The sequence below is a fragment of the Zosterops lateralis genome (assembly GCF_965231275.1).
Source record: "Zosterops lateralis genome assembly, chromosome: 7".
Taxonomy (NCBI): domain Eukaryota; kingdom Metazoa; phylum Chordata; class Aves; order Passeriformes; family Zosteropidae; genus Zosterops; species Zosterops lateralis.
Genome location: NC_139767.1, coordinates 22,820,929 through 22,837,858, shown reverse-complemented (window position 1 = coordinate 22,837,858; position 16,930 = coordinate 22,820,929). Strand labels below are relative to the sequence as shown.

Here is a 16,930-nt window from a genome sequence, read left to right as displayed (position 1 = left end):
CCTCCCAGCCTTCTGCCACCGCAGGCCAGGCCCAGGTGACCTGCACGGTACCACAGAGCGAAGGGAGACTCGGACACAGGCAGGGATGATACACCCCATCTTTATTAGACGGCTATACAGCTGTACAGCGAGGGCACGGGGGTATGATACCGCACTCCCCAGGGACTGCCGTGCCCGCACATCTCGGGAGGAGATGAAGAAGAGTGGCTCGCCATGCACATGGGACACCGACACAAGCAAAACATGCGGCAAAGACTTGGGTCTGCTATGCCTGGCCTCTCCCTCCTGCCAGCCCAGATCCAGAGAGATCCAGAGATTCCCCCTGCCCCAGGGCACTGCCTCCAGCCAGCCGTTCAGCTGTACAGACCAGTAGCAACTCCATCAGGAAGCCCAGATGCAGTGTCCCATAGGCCCAGAGAGGGGAGGCAGCAGCCTGGAGACCAATAGAAGCCACTGGAAACTCTGGGTTCCCGGGAGATTTGCTTTCTGCTTTCTTTCACCAAGCCATGGCAGCTCCAAGCTGAAGCTCCTGGAGCGGTTGGAGCCACTTGTCCACAGGACTCCAGCAGCACCCAGGCCCACAGAGTCCTGACCCCAGCACTGATCCCCACCCTGAGCTCTGTTTTTAAATGCTCTGTTTGATCTCATACACACCCCAGAGCAGTCATAGCTCCAGCCCTGCCCCGCCCTCCCCGTGGCAACAAGGAGCCTGCTACCCCAAAGAGCCTGCCCCTGTGCAAGCCCCCCTGCTCATGTCCAGGCTACACGAGTGCAGAAGCAGTGGCAGCAGGTGGCTTAGAGCTGTTCCAGGCTCAAAGGGCAGAGGACAATAACCCTGGCAGGAGAAGAGGGATGGCCCTGGACTCCAGAGACAGCAGAGAAGGATGTGCAGTGCTCACAGAGGGCATGGCAAAAGCAAGCAACCCCTGCCAGAGGCAAGGGGAATGGAAAGTAAGTCGTGGGCAAGAGTTAGCTGGGATGCAATTCCCCAGAAGCTGCAAAGAGAAAAGAGGGAAAACAGGATCGTGGGAAGGTCTCGTCTGAGGCCACACTGCACAGCTCAGATCCTGATTCCCCACGACCATCCCAGGCCTGGGCTGAGGTGTGCCTCTCCCTTCTGGGTTCAGAATGCCCCTCTTTGCTCTGCCAGGCATGACACAGCTGCATGGTAAATGGTCTCCACAGCAGCTGAAACCGTGTTGTAAGCAAAAGGAAGGTTTCAGGAGGAAAGGAGGAGCTGGGAACCTCTGGAAAATATTTGAGATGACCCACAGCCTTTCCACAGGAACAGCTGCATCAGAAGGACAGAACCCAACACAACAGCACCTGGGCATGGGGAACCAGACCTTTTTTGTGCCCAGAGAAAATGAAACAACACACAGAGCACAAGACCTTCTTGGTTGGGCTCTGAGGGGACTGTGAGCACTCCTGGAAGATGTCGGGCTGCTCCACACTGGGATCTCTTTGGCACTGCAGGAGGGCCCACGAGTGGCCCACATCCCATGGGTGCCATACATGGGGAGGATGCTGCTGCCCCAGCACAGAGGCATCACTCCAATGACCTTTTCTTGCATGCAAGGAATGGGCCAGCTGTCACGAGTCAGAAAAGAGCTGTAGCATCCTTGGATTGAACCAGAGCTATTCCCACGTGCTCTATATCCCCCCTGTACTCATACCAGCAGCAGCAATCAGGGCCCATCCTGCTGCAGGGTGCTGGGACAGAATGTTGGTGACAGCCCCACTGTTGTCCTGCTCTGGGCTGAGAGGCACGACACTGGTCCTCTCTGGGGGGACTAACGTGGTCCTAGGCACCTTCTCAGGGCTGCAGGCAGGGCAGTGTGTTGCTACAGGCTGAGCGAGACCACCCTCAACAAATCCTGCCCTCATTTTGGTGGCAGGGCACAGATTCAGGCGCACACCTGGATGGAGCTGATGCCACCTCACATCCCTTTGAAGAGTAGCTGCTGCTGCCACCTCCAAACCAGTCCACCAGCAGCTCCTCACTGCTAGTCCTGTCACGTCAGCTTCCACAGGCTCTGCAGAGATCCTCCGACACGGACGACACAGATGTGAACACAGACACAGGTATGTACTCACACACGCATTCACCCCACAAGTCAGAGTGGCCTTGACTTGACACATGGCTGGACACAGCCACAGCAAAGTGCTGTGCCACAGCAAAGACGCTGGCCTGGCAGTTTTGTCTCTTCAGCAATTGATGGCAACAAAATGTCCACTCAGGACAGGAGAAGAATCAAGCCAATGCCACATCCTGCTGTCCAGGTGGCTCCCAATCTGCAAGCCCCATGAGATCCCCAGTCTACCAGGCTATACCTGCAAGACAGAGAGAGAATATGGCACCTACTAGGACCAGCTGCCAGCACCCCAACCTGGCATCAGAGTACACCTTGCCCCTCTCAACCACAGCCTTACCTTGTGGATCTGTGGCGGAAGCTCGTCCTCCGAGCTCTCCTCTGGCACGGGCTCTGGGTGCCTCGCTGACTGCCCGTCCTCAGCCCAGCCTCCCAGAGGAAGGCGGGAGAAATGTGATGGGGCTCTGTGCACTGTGCCTGGGTCTGCAAGAGAGGCAAGAAGTTAGATTAGCTTCTTGGGGGACTGCCAGCACCTAGCAGCAGGCAGGCTGCTCGTGCCAGTCCATAAAGGGCATAGGTTACAGAGCTCTGACCTGAACTCAGACCTCTGCCCTGGCTCCCATACCTGTGATACCACCATATCGCCGCTGGAAACCAGTCTGCAGTGTGGCTGTCTCCTCGGCAGGCTGCCGTGGTGAGGAGAAGGGGTAGCTGGCAGAGCGGGGAATGGGGACAGAGCCACCTCGCTGAGCGTCCAGCTCTTCGTGGGCACTCTCCCCACTCTCGTCACTCTCTCGTCGGTGCCAAGTGTGCCGCTCAGGCTCCAGCTGGGCCTGCTGCTTGTGCAACTGCAGGCCAAAACATGAGTGACTCAGCTGTGTGGGAGAAACCAGATGCCCAAACACACCCTCTCTGCAGCGCTGCATACACACTGGTTTTCTCATCACAACAGAGAGGGCAGCCCAGTCCTGCCTGCCTTGCTCTATGCCCCTCTGGCCATCCCAGCTCTGGGTTGCTCACCTCGTGCATGTAGAGTGCATGAAGACTCATCTCAGTCGAGGCATACTCCGACAGGATCATGCTCTGCAGTTGACCCTCCCAGGCGCTGCTCCCGGAGCTCACAGTCCTTGCATCAGCACTGCCATGGAACACACCAGTAATGTTTGCTGCCCGGGTGTCCCCACACTGCCCAGCCCCTCTCCCCTCTAATGTCAGGCACATAGAGATCTGCTCCTGAACTGGGTCCGAAGAGGCACTCTGCAGCATCTCCCAAAACACATAAGCCCTGCTACTTCCTCTTCCCTACATGGGTGTCTCTCACCACTGTGGTACCTAGATAACAGAAAGATCCTGACAGTAGCCTTTGGGGTCAGACTTAGCACCTGGCACTTAGCACCTAGACCTGACTCTGCTTGTGAATGTCTCTTGCTGCCCAGGCTGCAGAGATAAATGCCACCACACATCCAGGACAACAGGATGGCATTTGGTCAAAGGGTAAAGGAATGTCCAAGGTTGTCTGGCTGCCCTTCTCCAGCCAGCAGCTTACCCTGAGGCTGTCAAGGCACTGGCGCCACGAGGCTGGGCTCCCTCTCCATCCCTTCCCGATGCCTGGAAGCCACTGGAAGGCTGCTGGGCAGACTGGAGTGGGGAGAAGGAACGCAGAGCCGAGGCCACTTCTGAGAGATGGCGGGAAGCCTGTCCATCCCGGCTCATGTGGAAGCCCAGTGCTGAGGAGCCTGCTATCACATTGGCAATCAGGCTGTGAGGCTGCAGTAGTTGAAAGAGAAAGTCACGGTCCTGTGCAGAGCTGGAGGACTAATCCCACCAGACACACAGAGCTGGGCTATCTTGGCCCCTCTCCCACCTCACAGGGGTCTAGGACAGCCTGTTACCTTCTCTAGAAACCCATAATTGTCCCAGATAGTCCTGATCTACCACACTTTCATTCCCAGATGCATCCCAGGCAAGGGCAAAATTACCCAGAGGGCCTGACGATGAATGTGCCAGCATGTAGCAAGCACCCCAAGAACAACCCACATGCCCTGAGCCTGGGCACCTCTGACTCCGACTGCAGGGACTGGATGGAGCTGAAGAGGGCGTTTTCAGGGAGCACAGCCTGCTGAGCCAGTGCCACGCTGCTGTCCCGGTGCACCCGCTCCTTCAGGAAGCCGATGAAGGCTGTGCTCTCACGGGGTGGCTGCCACTTGGGGTTGGTGATGGCAAAGTGCATGAGGGAGAGCTCCGTCTTGCCATCCTCAGCCTGCTGGTAAATGGAGGCCTCCGTCTTTCCTGCTGACATCCACTGTGGACAACAGACAGGTCATGAGAGACAGGATCTGCTTTACAACCCTGCCAGCCCTGGGAATCCTGAAATCAGTCTGGCCAAAGCACGCAACACCCAGCCCATGCAAGGCCATGGCTCCCTATGTAGCAGGTGCTACACCTGAACTCCCCATGCTCATTCAGCCATCTCAGCCTGGAGAAGAAGCAACAAGCACAGTGTGTTCCATCCCAGAACATGAATTGCTGCAAAGAGCTGGGGAACTGTTACACAGACAGGAAAAATTACAGTCAGCAAATGACTCTTCTTAAAAGCTTCCTGCCACAATGAGTTCACTTCCTTCCTCATTCATGACTGTGTCTTTAGGAAGTCTTTCCCTGGACAAGTAACCTAAATTCCCAGGAACACAAAACAGATGGATCCTTTTTCCCTCCGTTGTAGATTTTGCATAATGGAAAATGCTTCCCATTTCCTCTAGACTGCTTCTCTCCTAAGCACAAGTAGATCAGCTTCTTAGTGGTCATGCTTTGTAAATCTCCCCAGTCCACTCTCCTGAGGACACAGAACCCTTGGCTGTGATATCAGGCAATGACATCAGAGAAATTACAGAGCCTGATTCCCGAAAGATGTGGTCAATAATCACAGCTGGGCCACAAGAGCCACCTGGAGCTGGTGACCTGTGTTGCCAAACCCAGACACCCTACCGAGAGGTGGGTGGCTGGGCTGAGGGCTGCCACAAGTGGTGAGTTCAGGCCTCTCATGGGTCTAAAGGACCAGACATGCTGGTGGGCATCCCAGGACCTACCGCAGGGTGGCCGTGCTGGCGCACGTCCATCTGGGCAAAGGAGCAGGTGTCACCCACACCCACCACCTCCACGGTGAAGTTACGGAAGAAGTCAACAATGTCCAAGGACTTGGGCCGCAGGCAGATGATGAGGATCAAGGGGGTAATGATGGGACTCAGCAGCTCTTCCAGGATGAAGACCTGAGCACAGAGATGATGGGTTCAGCACAAACTTGAGAGTCAAAAACCCCACAATCCTAAAACAGAACCTAGAGGTAGCCCTCCATCATCTGGGGCAGGGTATATCAGAGGATGCTGCCTTGTTCTTCTATGAGCCCAGAAGCTGCTGAGCTCTCCAGCACCTTCTCCCTCCTGCAGGAATGGGGGCAAGTCCCCAGCCCCACAGTTAAGCCAAGCTCACCGCTTTGTACTGGAAGAGCTGGGCAAACTCGTCCCTGGTCTCGTAGCGGTGGGCATTGCCCTGCCAGTGGTCAGGCATGTAGTGGATGTGTGCCAGGATGACTCGCAGCAGCTGCTCTGGGCAAAAGACCAGGTGCTGGTCAGGGATGAAAGACCTGCAGGACAGGACAGGGAAACATCACAGCATTACACCTCAGTTCTTGAGAGATGTCATCTTGGAAGGGCAGAGTAACTGGCCCATATCACAGCTCTACCTGTAACCTTATGATTAGATCAGCCCCTCATACCATACAACCACTGCAGCCAGGATCACTACTATCCCCTTTCTCCAGCCTGGTCCTGCTTCTTCCCAGCTATGCCCCTCATTCACGCAGGTTCACACCCATTTGCAATCAGACAGCATGTTTATGTGGATTGCTGCCAGCCCCACTGCTCCCTACAGCACTGCCACAAGCACGGAGGCAGCACAGACCCACCTCACCTGCACACCGTGATGCCCACCCCGAGAAGGGTGACCGTGGTCAGGACGTGCTCGACCGCAAGCACGTCCTCATCATAGATGGTGAGAGCGATGAGCACAGCCAGGATGGAGCCAGCAAAGAAGGCCACGTTCTTGGCCACAATGGTGAGAAGCGGGGAGATAAAGCAGTTCATGTACTTGGAAGCTGGCTTGTACCCCTTGCTGAGGCGTGAGTGCAGTTCGTGATCCAGCTCATTGAAGTGACGGAGGTAACAGCGGCCATAGAGAGACCAGCAGCGGGCACCCAGGCTGCCTGGCTCCCGCTTCAGGATCTCTGTGTAGCTGAAGAAAGCATAGAGGATCTGCCAGATGAGGATGAGGGGGCAGAGGAGGAAGTTAGCAATGCCAATCCAGAGGATGCGAGTGCTGAGCTTCTCAGCCAGCTCCAGGCGGTTCCCAGCCCGCTTGTATTCAGCCTTCAGGCTCCACTCGTTCTCAAAGAGGGAGCCGGGACCCCAGAAGAAGATGAGCTCAAAGTTGTACTTGAGCCCACGTGTGTAGAAGACAGTGTCTCCCAGCAGGGGCAGGCGGAAGCGGATGGGCAGCAGTGACTTGTTCACCATGGCCACCATGTAGTTCTTGAAGCGGAGGATGCGGTGATAGATGTCCAGTTCTGTCAGCTCCTTCTTGTGAATGCAGATCTGGTGCTCCTTCTGGATCTGCACAATGCGGGCTTGCACCTCCTGCCAGGTGTAGTAGGGCAGGGTGGACTGGAAAGTGGACAAGCAGCAAGATTAGGAGCAAGAAATATCGAGGGACAAAGGCCAGGTTGAGCCCATTGAAGTAGCAGGTCCCAGCACACCCCTTGGGTGTGACAAAGCACATGGAACACCAGGACATGCAGCACCTTCTGGCACCACTTCAGCCTGCAGCAGGCAAACCCCATACCTTGCCTTAGTGCCCTTTACCCCTAGATTAGAACAGATGACTGTTTCCCAGCCACTCATGCACTCATGCCTTGGAGGCATAAACACAGGTCCAGGCTTCCATGGGTCCTCCCAGAGCTGCCATTTGGAGTCAGCAGGGAGAAACAAACATGGAAGGGAGTTAAGCAGTGTCCCAGAGGGAGCCCATGGAAAAACTGGGGACAAACCAAGCCTTTCAGCTCAAGACACTTTCTTCCTCCAAAGGATGCGCACATGCCTTATCATGTTGTTCATCAGAGCAAATACTCTGGACTAGGATGTATATGCAAGCCTCAAACCCCATCTGTGATACACTGATCTCCTGTGTGACCTTCAAAACTAAGTAGCTCCAAGTCTCCCAAGTAAACAAGGAAGCCGAGGTTATCCACACCCCAGGGAGGTATGAGGATATCCTCACTTATGCCTTCTCTGTGGAAGGCATCACAGAAAAGGCCACCACTGAAGAATACACAGATTGGGTGGCATATGGCATAGGCACGCGCCAGCAGGCGGAGAGGCAGACTGGGCAGAGAGGGGTTAACACAGAATAAACTGGCTGCTGGAGAAGAGGCTGAAAGGAGATCATGTGGTTATGGAGCAGAGGGAAGAGCACTCAGTCTGACTGAGAAAAGGAGAGGCGTGAAGGCTCCTCGGCAGCCCCTCATGCAGCCCCCAGCTCAGCAACTTACCATGGGGATCTTCAGGGCATTGATGTAGAAAGAATGAATCTCCCAGTAGCAGCAAATGTTGTAGATAAATTTGACGAGTCGGTGGATCCAGAAAACCCCAGCTATCACCAGGATGCAGATGAGGAAGCTGTTTGCCTGGATTCTGCAAACAAGAAGAGGCAAGTAGTGGGATACAGGCCCAGACAGGAACCCTGAGTACTTAAGAAAACAAGAGCAGTGGCTAACATGCCCTCCACTGCCCCTACCTTGCACTGCAGACATTTGGAGGCAGGAAGGCATCTGGCAGAGTCACCTTAATGGGCTCGCTGGGATGCTGGCTGTGATTTAATGCTTTGTTGGCAAAGAGGATGTCATAATCAACACAGCTGATAAGAAAGGTAGTGAATGCCACCACAAAGATGAACTGCCTGTGAAAAAAGAGAAGTGTTGTGAAGGAATCACCCTTCTGCTCCACCACAAACCATGAAGCAGCCAGGGTCATTTCTCAGGGAGATGCAATCCCACAGCCATGGCAGCGGGAACGCTCACGGGCATTGGTTCCTCAAAGTGAAATGCAGGTCTGGGGCATGCAAAACCCTGATGAGGGGAGACAGGACAATTATGAGAGGAGCCCTTCCACCTACACAGCTGCAAGTGCTTGGCATGTGTCTGTGGCTGTTCCCCAGCAGCTGTCACAGCCACAGTAGAGGGGAATCTGCACTTACATGAGCTCAAAGATCTCTCCAATGAGCATGCAAGTGAAGCCATTCTTCTGATGCAGGTTATAGACGTGAAAGCTACAGTCAAGGAAAACAGCATGGAGACTCCTCTCTGATGAAGGATGAAGAGGCTTCTGGCCCACTGGTATTCCACAGCTCCTCAGCCAAGTCTCCCTTCACCACCAAGAGAAAATCTCTCCCACCCTTATTCATCAGCAAGTTGGTTCCCCACTGCAGGAAAACACACTCTGCCCAAGTAAAGCACAGCTGGGGTAGAAGGACTTGGCTTCATTCATGCTCTTTTCTTCCTGCACTCAACACCCATAGTGGGGGTCTGTTCACCACAGAGCAGAAACTCAGCCTGCACAACGGTGTATCCACAGTTGAATAGGGCAGGGCAGGACAAGGCAGAGACAGACAAAAATGCATTTAGTGGCACCTGGCACCTGCTCCTGACCCCAGCAATGTGGTCAACATAACTAACACCATTTTATAAGGCAAACAGCCCTTCTCTGTCACCGAGGGGGACACCTATTAGTGGGTCACCCTTTCCACAGTTATCAGGCGCTGAAGGTTCTGTGAACTAAGTAGATAAATAAAAAGGGTTTCTGCTTTCCCTCCCTATGGGCCTCAAGATTTCTTGGCACCAGACTGATTAGTCTCTTCTGTGCTGTCCTTGAAGGTCCCAGGCACATAGCCAACCCAACAGAGGTGATGACCCCGACACAGAAGAAGGAAGCATTAACAGCACCCAGAGCACTATCCACAAAATCAGGGAGTTACAAATCCTAACTGGGAATTTGTATCACAGCTGTTGGTGGACAGTGAGACCCAGGACCCCTCAGTAGCCAGAAATACCCCCATTGTCATCTGCTTCCTCTGAGGACTAAGTGAATCACTTAAGTTCTTTTACGTGATTTTTTGAGTTTACATTATGATTGTTATACTGATACAGCAAACCATATATTAAGATATTACCAGATCTGTAAATAATTCAGATTATTAGAAACCACAAACTAAGAGATACTGTACAATTCTGTTCTATGCTTTAAAAATTGTACTACACTGATTCTGCCTACAGAAATCCTGTGCTACTCTGGTTGTAAATGTCACACTAGCAATAAAATCCTGTTAAGAATATAACGCATTAACTGTAACTACAACAGTACCATCGTCAATTTCCCTAGAATTCCTAGAAGCACCTGTATGACCCCGTGTCAAGTGACAGCATCCCAAGGTTATGGGGGTTCTGCCAGCCCCTCTGGAGCTGTGTAGTGTCCTACAGGAATGAGCTGACACTGCCCAAGCTCCAAGTTACACAAAGCTTCATGTTTTCCCTGTACTTAGAGCCGGGAGGAGGGGGATACATCCCACCTGACCCTCGCCCAGCAAAAGGATATGCGAGAGAAGAAAAGGTCGAGGTTCTCGATGTGATGCCACGGAGCTGAAGGAAGAAGCAGCACAGGGTGAGGGGCCCTCAACACACCCACCCTTGGTGTTGTGACCAGCACGACCTCCCCCTTCCCTCGCTGCCCCTGGGGCCCGAGGCCCCACAACAGCCCCGCAGCCGCCCCGCCGGCTCCCCCCGGTGTCCGCCCTCCTCCCTGCGCCCCCGGCCTCTTCCGCACCCCGCCGCCAGCCAGGCCCCAACCCCCGGTGCCGGTGCCATCGCTCACACTTGGCGCCCTCGGGGACGTGGACGAGCAGGTCGCCGCCACCGGGGGGAGACTCGGTGGAGGAGCTCTCCAGGCGCTGGTACTGCGTCTCGAAGTGGGCCATGGCGGGGCCCCGAGCCGCCGCCGCCGCCGCCACCGGCCCGGCGCGGCCCGGCCCGGCCCGCTCGGCCCCGCCCGTGACTGGCGGGCACGGCGCCCAATGGCGAGTGGGGGGTGGGAAGGGAGCGACCAATGGGCGTGTGGGGGCGGGCCCCGCGGCGGCGCGCGGGATGTGACGAGCGGCGCTTCCGGGCCTGGCGGTGGCAGTGGCCGTCCGTGAGCGGCGGGGCGGGCGCGGGGCGGCTTCGGGGGTCACGGGGGTCCAGCAGCCGGGACGGTGATGGGGGTACAGCGGCTTGGGGAACGGGGACTGCGCACGGGCCCCGGGCGCGGTGCGGGATCCCCGGGGCGGCGGCGGGAGGGTTCCGGACGCAGTGGAAGCTCGGACGGGGGCAGAGCGGTGGGCCCGGGGGGCGGTGGGCCCGGGGGGCCGGTGTCGGGGCGGTCACTGGCGGGTGGTTCCCGGCGGGCCCGGGTGTCGGGCGGTCACTGGCGGGTGGTTCCCGGGGGGCGGGTGTCGGGCGGTCACTGGCGGGTGGTTCCCGACGGGCCCATTACTCACACACCGTCCCGTCCGCTGGAGCAGTAGCGATGCCGGAGAGCAGGTCCGTGTTTGAGGCCGCTGAGGACCCTGAGCTCCTGCACGGGCTGACCCTTGTCACCGGAGTCGCTGCGGATGCGGGCGCTGCCGGCCTGGCACCCGAGAGCCACGGTGCGTGGGGCTCCGCGGGAACGGGGAGGGAAGTTACTTGACTAAGCTCGTGCCCACCACAGATTCGGTGTTCTCTCCCCAGCTCAGCTTAGGTGATCACCCCGGACGGAGCTTGGCCATGGGAGCTACCTGGTGGGTGGGTAAATGGGCTTTTTTTGATGACACCCCAAGGTTCCCCAAGCTCCTTCAACCACAGGTTTTTTTGGGTTGGCTGAGGAAGGACCGAGGAGGCTCCACTCCCTGCAGTGCAGCCTGCAGGGCTGCCTGTGCACAGCCCCTCCTTGTTCTTCCAGAGAAACCTGCAGCACCCAGCTGTGAGGAGAAGGCCCACGGGGTCACTGAGGTGCCAGAGAAGATGTGTTGCTTGACCTGCGGACAGGTGTTTGGGAGCCGGGAGGAGCAGGTGAGCTGGGCTGAGCAGTGTGCAGTGGGAGTGGGGCTTGCATGAGTGGTAGGATGCTGTTGTGGAAATGCAGCCCAGTGTTGGCTGTTTGCCTACTGCTCATGACCTATTGGGTTCTGGCACTCAAACCTTGTGTGTTACCAGTTAAAAGTATCATTTACTGGAAAGGGTTAAGTGCATCACAGGCCTGTACTTGTTCAGGTTAACTGTTTCATGGGTAACTACTGTGATTTTCCAGTCAGGACTGCAGAAGGAGCTCAGCATCAGTTTAGCCCTTGGGGTCTGTCACCTCATGCCCGTTGGTGATGATAGCTTTCCTGGACTCCCCAGATACTGCTAGCTCATACTTTTTTGCTCTACAGACTGAGCACTACCGTCTTGACTGGCATCGCTTCAACCTGAAGCAGCGGCTCCTGGGGCGCCGGACGCTGCCTGCAGAAGTGTTTGAGGAGAAAACTCGCACGGGTGAGGAGTTGGACTGTCTGCACTGGAGCCCAGGGGCTGTTAGCAACCTCACTGGGTCTCTTCTGTACAGGGATGAAGCCCTCTGATAGCACTGGGTCTCTTCGTCCCTGTGGGGTCTTCTCAGGGTCCAGCACTGCCCCTGATCTGTTAGGATTTGTTATAGGGAGAAGGGGGTGTTTTAACTGAGCTCCTGCCTAACCATGTCTGGGGATCCAGAGCCCCAAACTCCTGTCTCCCCAGCTTACAACTTGTTTATGATGTGTAGGGTTATTTGACAGAACATTTCTGGGGTTGTGGGCACTCTGCAAGTGCCCTTGAAATCACCTACAGAGTTTTGGGGAGGCTGTTCATTAATCTCTGCTTGTTTCCCTGCATCTTTTATTTTCCTTGCAGGTGATGTTTCCAGCATCTCAGGATCTGACTCGGATAGCTCTGATGTGAGCAGTGAGTCAGAGTTGCTGCCCTCTGTCAGAGACACTCCCCAGAGCCCTCAGATTCCTCGCTCCCACAAGGTGCTGCTCCGCAATGCCAAGGGCCAGCTCATCTCTGCATACCGCTGCGTGCTGGTCACTGGGAAGGCAAGTCACAGCCCAGCTTTTTGGGAGAGAGATTCCAGAAAAGGTGGGTGGCACTGGGGTGTATATGTTTGTCTGACAGTCTCCTACCTCCTGTGATAGGAAGGGTGGGTTCTGGTGCCAGATTAGAGCCCCAGACGTGTGGTGGCCTGTTATTTGGCTCTGGGGTGCTCCCAGAAACCTTCTTCTGGTGCTAGCAGAAGGCTGGTCTCTGTCCTGGGGACAGCAAGAGGTAAGGAAGTAACACCACGGGTGCTAGCAAGGGTGTCTGTGTATCAGGGTGACATAGAAGAGCCAGTGGAGCTGACGGCGTCACTGCAGAGCCTCAATGCAAGCACATGCTGGGTTGTGCTGATGATGGGTGGCGGGCACTTCGCAGGAGCAGTGTTCCGGGGGTGAGTACAGGGGGACAGCGGGATTGTCCCTCTGGGCACAGTCAGCTGGAGCTACTTTTGCATGTTAATGCCATGCACACTAAGCTAAGTTGCTCATGCCTGCCCCTCTCTACAGCCTGCAGGTGCAGGAGCACAAGACTTTCCACCGCTACACAGTGAGAGCACGGCGGGGCACAGCCCAGGGCCTTCGGGATGCCCAGACCCCAGGGTCAGCACCCAGATCGGCTGGGGCTTCCCTGCGCCGCTACAACGAGGCTGCACTGCTCAAGGTGAGGGTGCACCACAGTGCTGGGCTCTTGGCAGGGACAGTGTCCTGGCTGCCTCTCTGACAGGTGGTACCACACTGCTGCTGGAGGGCATGGCAGGGGCAGTGGGCTCTGGAAAAGGGGCAGAGTCCAACTGAGGCTACTCAGTTCTGGATTTGTCCCTGCTCCAGAGCTACGTTTGCCCACATAGTGGGCTCAGGATCCCATAAAACTTCTCCTTTCTCCCCAGGATATTCAGGACCTCCTGGCATCCTGGGCACAGCACCTGGATGAAGCTCAGCGCATCTTCCTCCGGGCCCCTCGTCACAACCGTGCATTGCTCTTTGGTGGCAGGAACCCACCCCTGTCCCGAGGGGACCCTCGCATCTGCCACATCCCCCTCAGCACTCGCAGGGCCACACTGCGAGAGGTGCTGCGAGTCCACACCACACTGGCCAGCCTGCAGGTGTATGGTGAGTTGGACCAGCCCTTGTGCCTGTGGGTCAGGGCAGGTAGGGTGACATGATTCCCTGTGCATTAGGGGATGTTACGCTGTGGGGTGGAGGTGCTAGCTCTTCAGCCCTCAGTCCCTGGAGACATGGGGTGCTCCCTGTCCCCAGGCAATGATGGGAGCACCCTTGCTGCCCAGGGAAGGACACACCACTGGAGGACATCACTGGGTCCCTCCGGAAGGTCTGGCAGAAGAGGCAGCAGAAGGCAGAGGTGGATCCCCTGCAGGAAGACACAACTGGTGAGTTGAACCAAGGAGGGAGACATGACTGAGCAAACAGGAAGGATCTGATGTTATGGCATGGGCCAGATTTGCAGCAGAGTGTGGCTGGACAGGAGAACGACAGGGTATTCTTGGCTGACAGCCCCGAGTAATTAGTTCTGTGTGTGGGGCCTTAGCCCCAGTCTTATCACCCCCCTCAGCCCCAGAGGAGGAGCAGGAAGAGGAGGAAGAAAGCCCTGCAGGGGAACTGGAGACTGTGGAAGTGACATTGGAGACCTTGCACCTCCGGGAGTTTGAAGTGATGCCCAAGCGAAACCGCAAACGGAGGAAGAAGAAGGACAAGAAGGTGGAGAAAGGTGAGGGGGAAGAACTGACAGGGGCAGTGTAGGAAGCCATGGCTGGGATGCAGGCTGACCCCGGCCCTCTCCCTCACCATTTGTTGCCTGTGCAGGGCCTTGTACTGAAGAGACTGGATACCAGTGTGAGCAGCCTGGCTTGGAGCCAGCAACAGAGCTGCAGGAGGAAGCTAAGGCTGGGCTGCTTCCCTGGAGCAATGGAGGTAAGTGGGGTTGGGAGCTGCATTGGCTGGATGCTTGCTCCGTTTACTGGTGCCTTTTCAGTGGGGTGAAGAGCATGTTGTCATGCAGGTACCCAGAACAGCTGGGTTTTGTACAGTCATGTGCCTTTGAGTGAGCTGTGTGTTTGGAGCCAAGGGGGCCAGGCAGCACCTAGCTAAGGCAGGTATTTTGGGGGTATTGGAGCAGGTCTTACTTCAGGAGAGGACTTGACGGCTGTCAACAGTGCCTAGCAATACCATAGCCACAGACTCTGAAGATGCTGGAGATCCTGCAGTACCCAAATCCAACTAGCAAGCTGATGCATTGTTTGTGTTCCCTAGTCAGACCAGAGTGCTGCTCTTCCCAGTCTGCCCATCAGACTCCTCTCCTGTTCTTCCCTCACAGGAGACCCAAAGACCCAGCTCTGCGATTCTCTTTTCACTGCCTGCAAGACAGGGGACGTGCGGACACTGCGGCACCTCCTGGGTGTGCCAGAGAATGGGGACATGCCAGGGGACAGTGAGGATGGAGAATCTCTGGATATGGCCCGCTCCCTGCTGAACCAGCCCGTGGATGAGCGTGGCTGCACCCTGCTTCATGTGGCAGCACGGGCTGGCAAGGCTGAGGCTGTGTGTCTGCTGCTGGAGGCAGGGGCGGACCCTGCCCTCAGGTATGGCTGCAGGGTACCCAGTGGTTCACAACCCCAGCTGTGGGAGTCCAGTGACTCAGCTACAGGAAATGGGTGCCACTCTTGTCCTGGGACAGCCAGTACATCTGGGGTTTTTATGGGAGGCCTAGGAACTGAACCACCCTTCTCTCTGCCTGCCTGGTCTGGCATGGCAGCAGGTGGGCAGTGCCACAAAATGCACCCAGCTTTATTGGTCAGCAGTTCCAAGGGCCAGGATGAGACAAAACTCCCATGCAGGGGCTTTGAGAAGCAAGAAGGATTTGGAGGATTCTGGTTTAGGAATAAGGAACTTTCCCCTCCATGGCTGTGATACTGTGGCCAGTAGTACACACTGCTCATCTCTGGGGAGTCTCTGGGCTCACAGCCCAGTGGGATGCAGACAGTAAGATGGCAGTGTGAGTGATCTGGTCCCCCTTGTCTCACAGGGACACGCAGGAGAGGACCCCATACTGTGTCTCTGCTGACAGACTGACCCGCAATGCCTTCCGCAAGTTCATGGTGGACCATCCAGACAAGTACGACTACAGCCGTGCCAAGGTGGGTGCCTGCCCTCTGCCCTCACCGGCAGGGGGACCACAGAGCAAAGCTCCCCTTTCCCCCTTGAGCCATTGCCCCAGGCTCAGTGGTAGATGCTGCCTGTCCTCTGCCCTCAGGTGCCAGGGCCCCTGACACAAGAGATGGAGGCCAAGAAGCTGGAGAAGAAGCGGGCACAGAAAGCCCAGCGGAAGCAAAGGGAGCAAGCACAGCGAGAGGAGCAGCGGCGCTGGGAGCAGGAGCAGGAAAACAAGCAGCGGTTTGCAGCCCTGTCTGACAGGGAGAAGGTGAGGATTGGGAAGGGGATCTAGCCCAGAGAGGGCAGTGGTGATGTGGTGGGCACAGCAGCTCCCAGGGCCTGCAGGGACTGAGCTGTCTCTGTTCCCCAGAGGGCCCTGGCTGCTGAGCGGAGGTTGGCTGCACAGCTGCAGGACACCGGCACGACTCTTGCCAACATCAGGTAACCGTCTCAGCAGCATGGCTCTGAAGACAAATTCTCCCATGTCAGCACAGCTGTTCTCTGCCTTTCTTGCTCCAGTTCTCATTTCTCACTCCAAAGCTATTCCTGTCCACTCAATTCCCAATAGAGCTTGTGTAAAAGTTTCCTCCTCCTCTTGCCCAGCTCCCCTGAAATATTTTGCTAAGAATTACTTGGTCCACTTACAGCCAGATCTACAGCAAACCAGTGCCCCACTCCTGTGTCCCTGTTTACTTTCCTTTGCCACCCCACCAGGTTTGGTGGCAGCTCCCCATGCTTATCTGGGCAGGGGCCTTAAAACCTTACTAGGGCCAAGTTCCTCCATGTCCATTCTGTCTCAAAGTACCTCACATCATGCTCTAACAGGGCATCTCCCCCAGGGAGCAGGTTCTGGCCAGGCTGTTGGGTGAGCACACCAGCCCTGTGAGACCAGAGGAGCCCCAGCTCCCTCATGCTGCTGGTGTCTTGTGTCACAGTCCAGGCAAGGAATCCTTTCCTCTTCTAACCCTTTGCTCAGGGCCAGCTCTGCTCTTTCCTGCAGCTGCTGCTGGCAGTGTGGAGAGTCTCTGCTGGGACGGATTCCTTTCCATTACCTCGACTTCTCCTTCTGTTCCACGGCCTGCCTGCAAACCCACCGCCGGGCCCAGGCTGGCCGCACCTAACACTGGAGGCTGCTGCCACCTGCCAAGCACCAGCAGCAAGGGAGAGCCTGTGGAGTAGGGATGGTCAGAGGGACTGAGCTGGGCATGTCACTCTTCAGGGCATCTCTGGCAAGGCTCCAGGCATGAATATCACTCTGGGTGGTGACTCTGGCAAAGTTAAATAACAGAGAGGTCTCCATGTGCTAGTGTGAGAGGCTGGGACTGTTTGGTGGCCTGGCTCCAGCCAGGGGTCCTGCCACCAGCTTTTCTCATGGCTACCTCATAGGTTGCTGTCTGTAGGTGTAAGGACAGATCCTGACACATACAGACCCTGCAGCC

At 56.3% G+C, this 16,930-nt stretch overlaps 2 protein-coding genes across 3 annotated transcripts; one reads left to right on the top strand and one right to left on the bottom strand.

The window, feature by feature from the left end:
* Positions 1–2,068: 2,068 nt before the first annotated feature.
* Positions 2,069–10,206, bottom strand: ATG9A (autophagy related 9A). Its single transcript, XM_083864836.1, has 14 exons — positions 10,067–10,206; positions 9,792–9,834; positions 8,397–8,462; positions 7,938–8,099; positions 7,693–7,834; positions 6,060–6,808; positions 5,580–5,733; positions 5,180–5,359; positions 4,150–4,395; positions 3,640–3,860; positions 3,114–3,231; positions 2,719–2,941; positions 2,434–2,576; positions 2,069–2,334 (listed from the first exon to the last, which is right to left on the bottom strand). Exons 1-14 carry the CDS (start codon positions 10,167–10,169, stop codon positions 2,329–2,331), a joined length of 2,556 nt encoding a protein of 851 aa, XP_083720962.1. The 5' UTR covers positions 10,170–10,206; the 3' UTR covers positions 2,069–2,328.
* Positions 10,207–10,354: 148 nt separating this feature from the next.
* On the top strand, positions 10,355–16,648 carry ANKZF1 (ankyrin repeat and zinc finger peptidyl tRNA hydrolase 1). 2 transcript variants are annotated; one of them, XM_083864838.1, is made up of 16 exons: positions 10,355–10,377; positions 10,752–10,877; positions 11,171–11,280; positions 11,643–11,745; positions 12,139–12,323; positions 12,600–12,715; positions 12,831–12,984; positions 13,211–13,433; positions 13,610–13,711; positions 13,870–14,049; positions 14,145–14,252; positions 14,656–14,920; positions 15,364–15,475; positions 15,592–15,759; positions 15,862–15,932; positions 16,492–16,648. In XM_083864838.1, exons 2-16 carry the CDS (start codon positions 10,757–10,759, stop codon positions 16,610–16,612), a joined length of 2,139 nt encoding a protein of 712 aa, XP_083720964.1. In that variant the 5' UTR covers positions 10,355–10,377; positions 10,752–10,756; the 3' UTR covers positions 16,613–16,648. The 2 variants fall into 2 exon arrangements, with proteins under 2 accessions (XP_083720964.1, XP_083720963.1); XM_083864837.1 differs by lacking the exon at positions 10,355–10,377 and adding an exon at positions 10,406–10,451.
* The last annotated feature ends 282 nt before the right edge of the window (positions 16,649–16,930 follow it).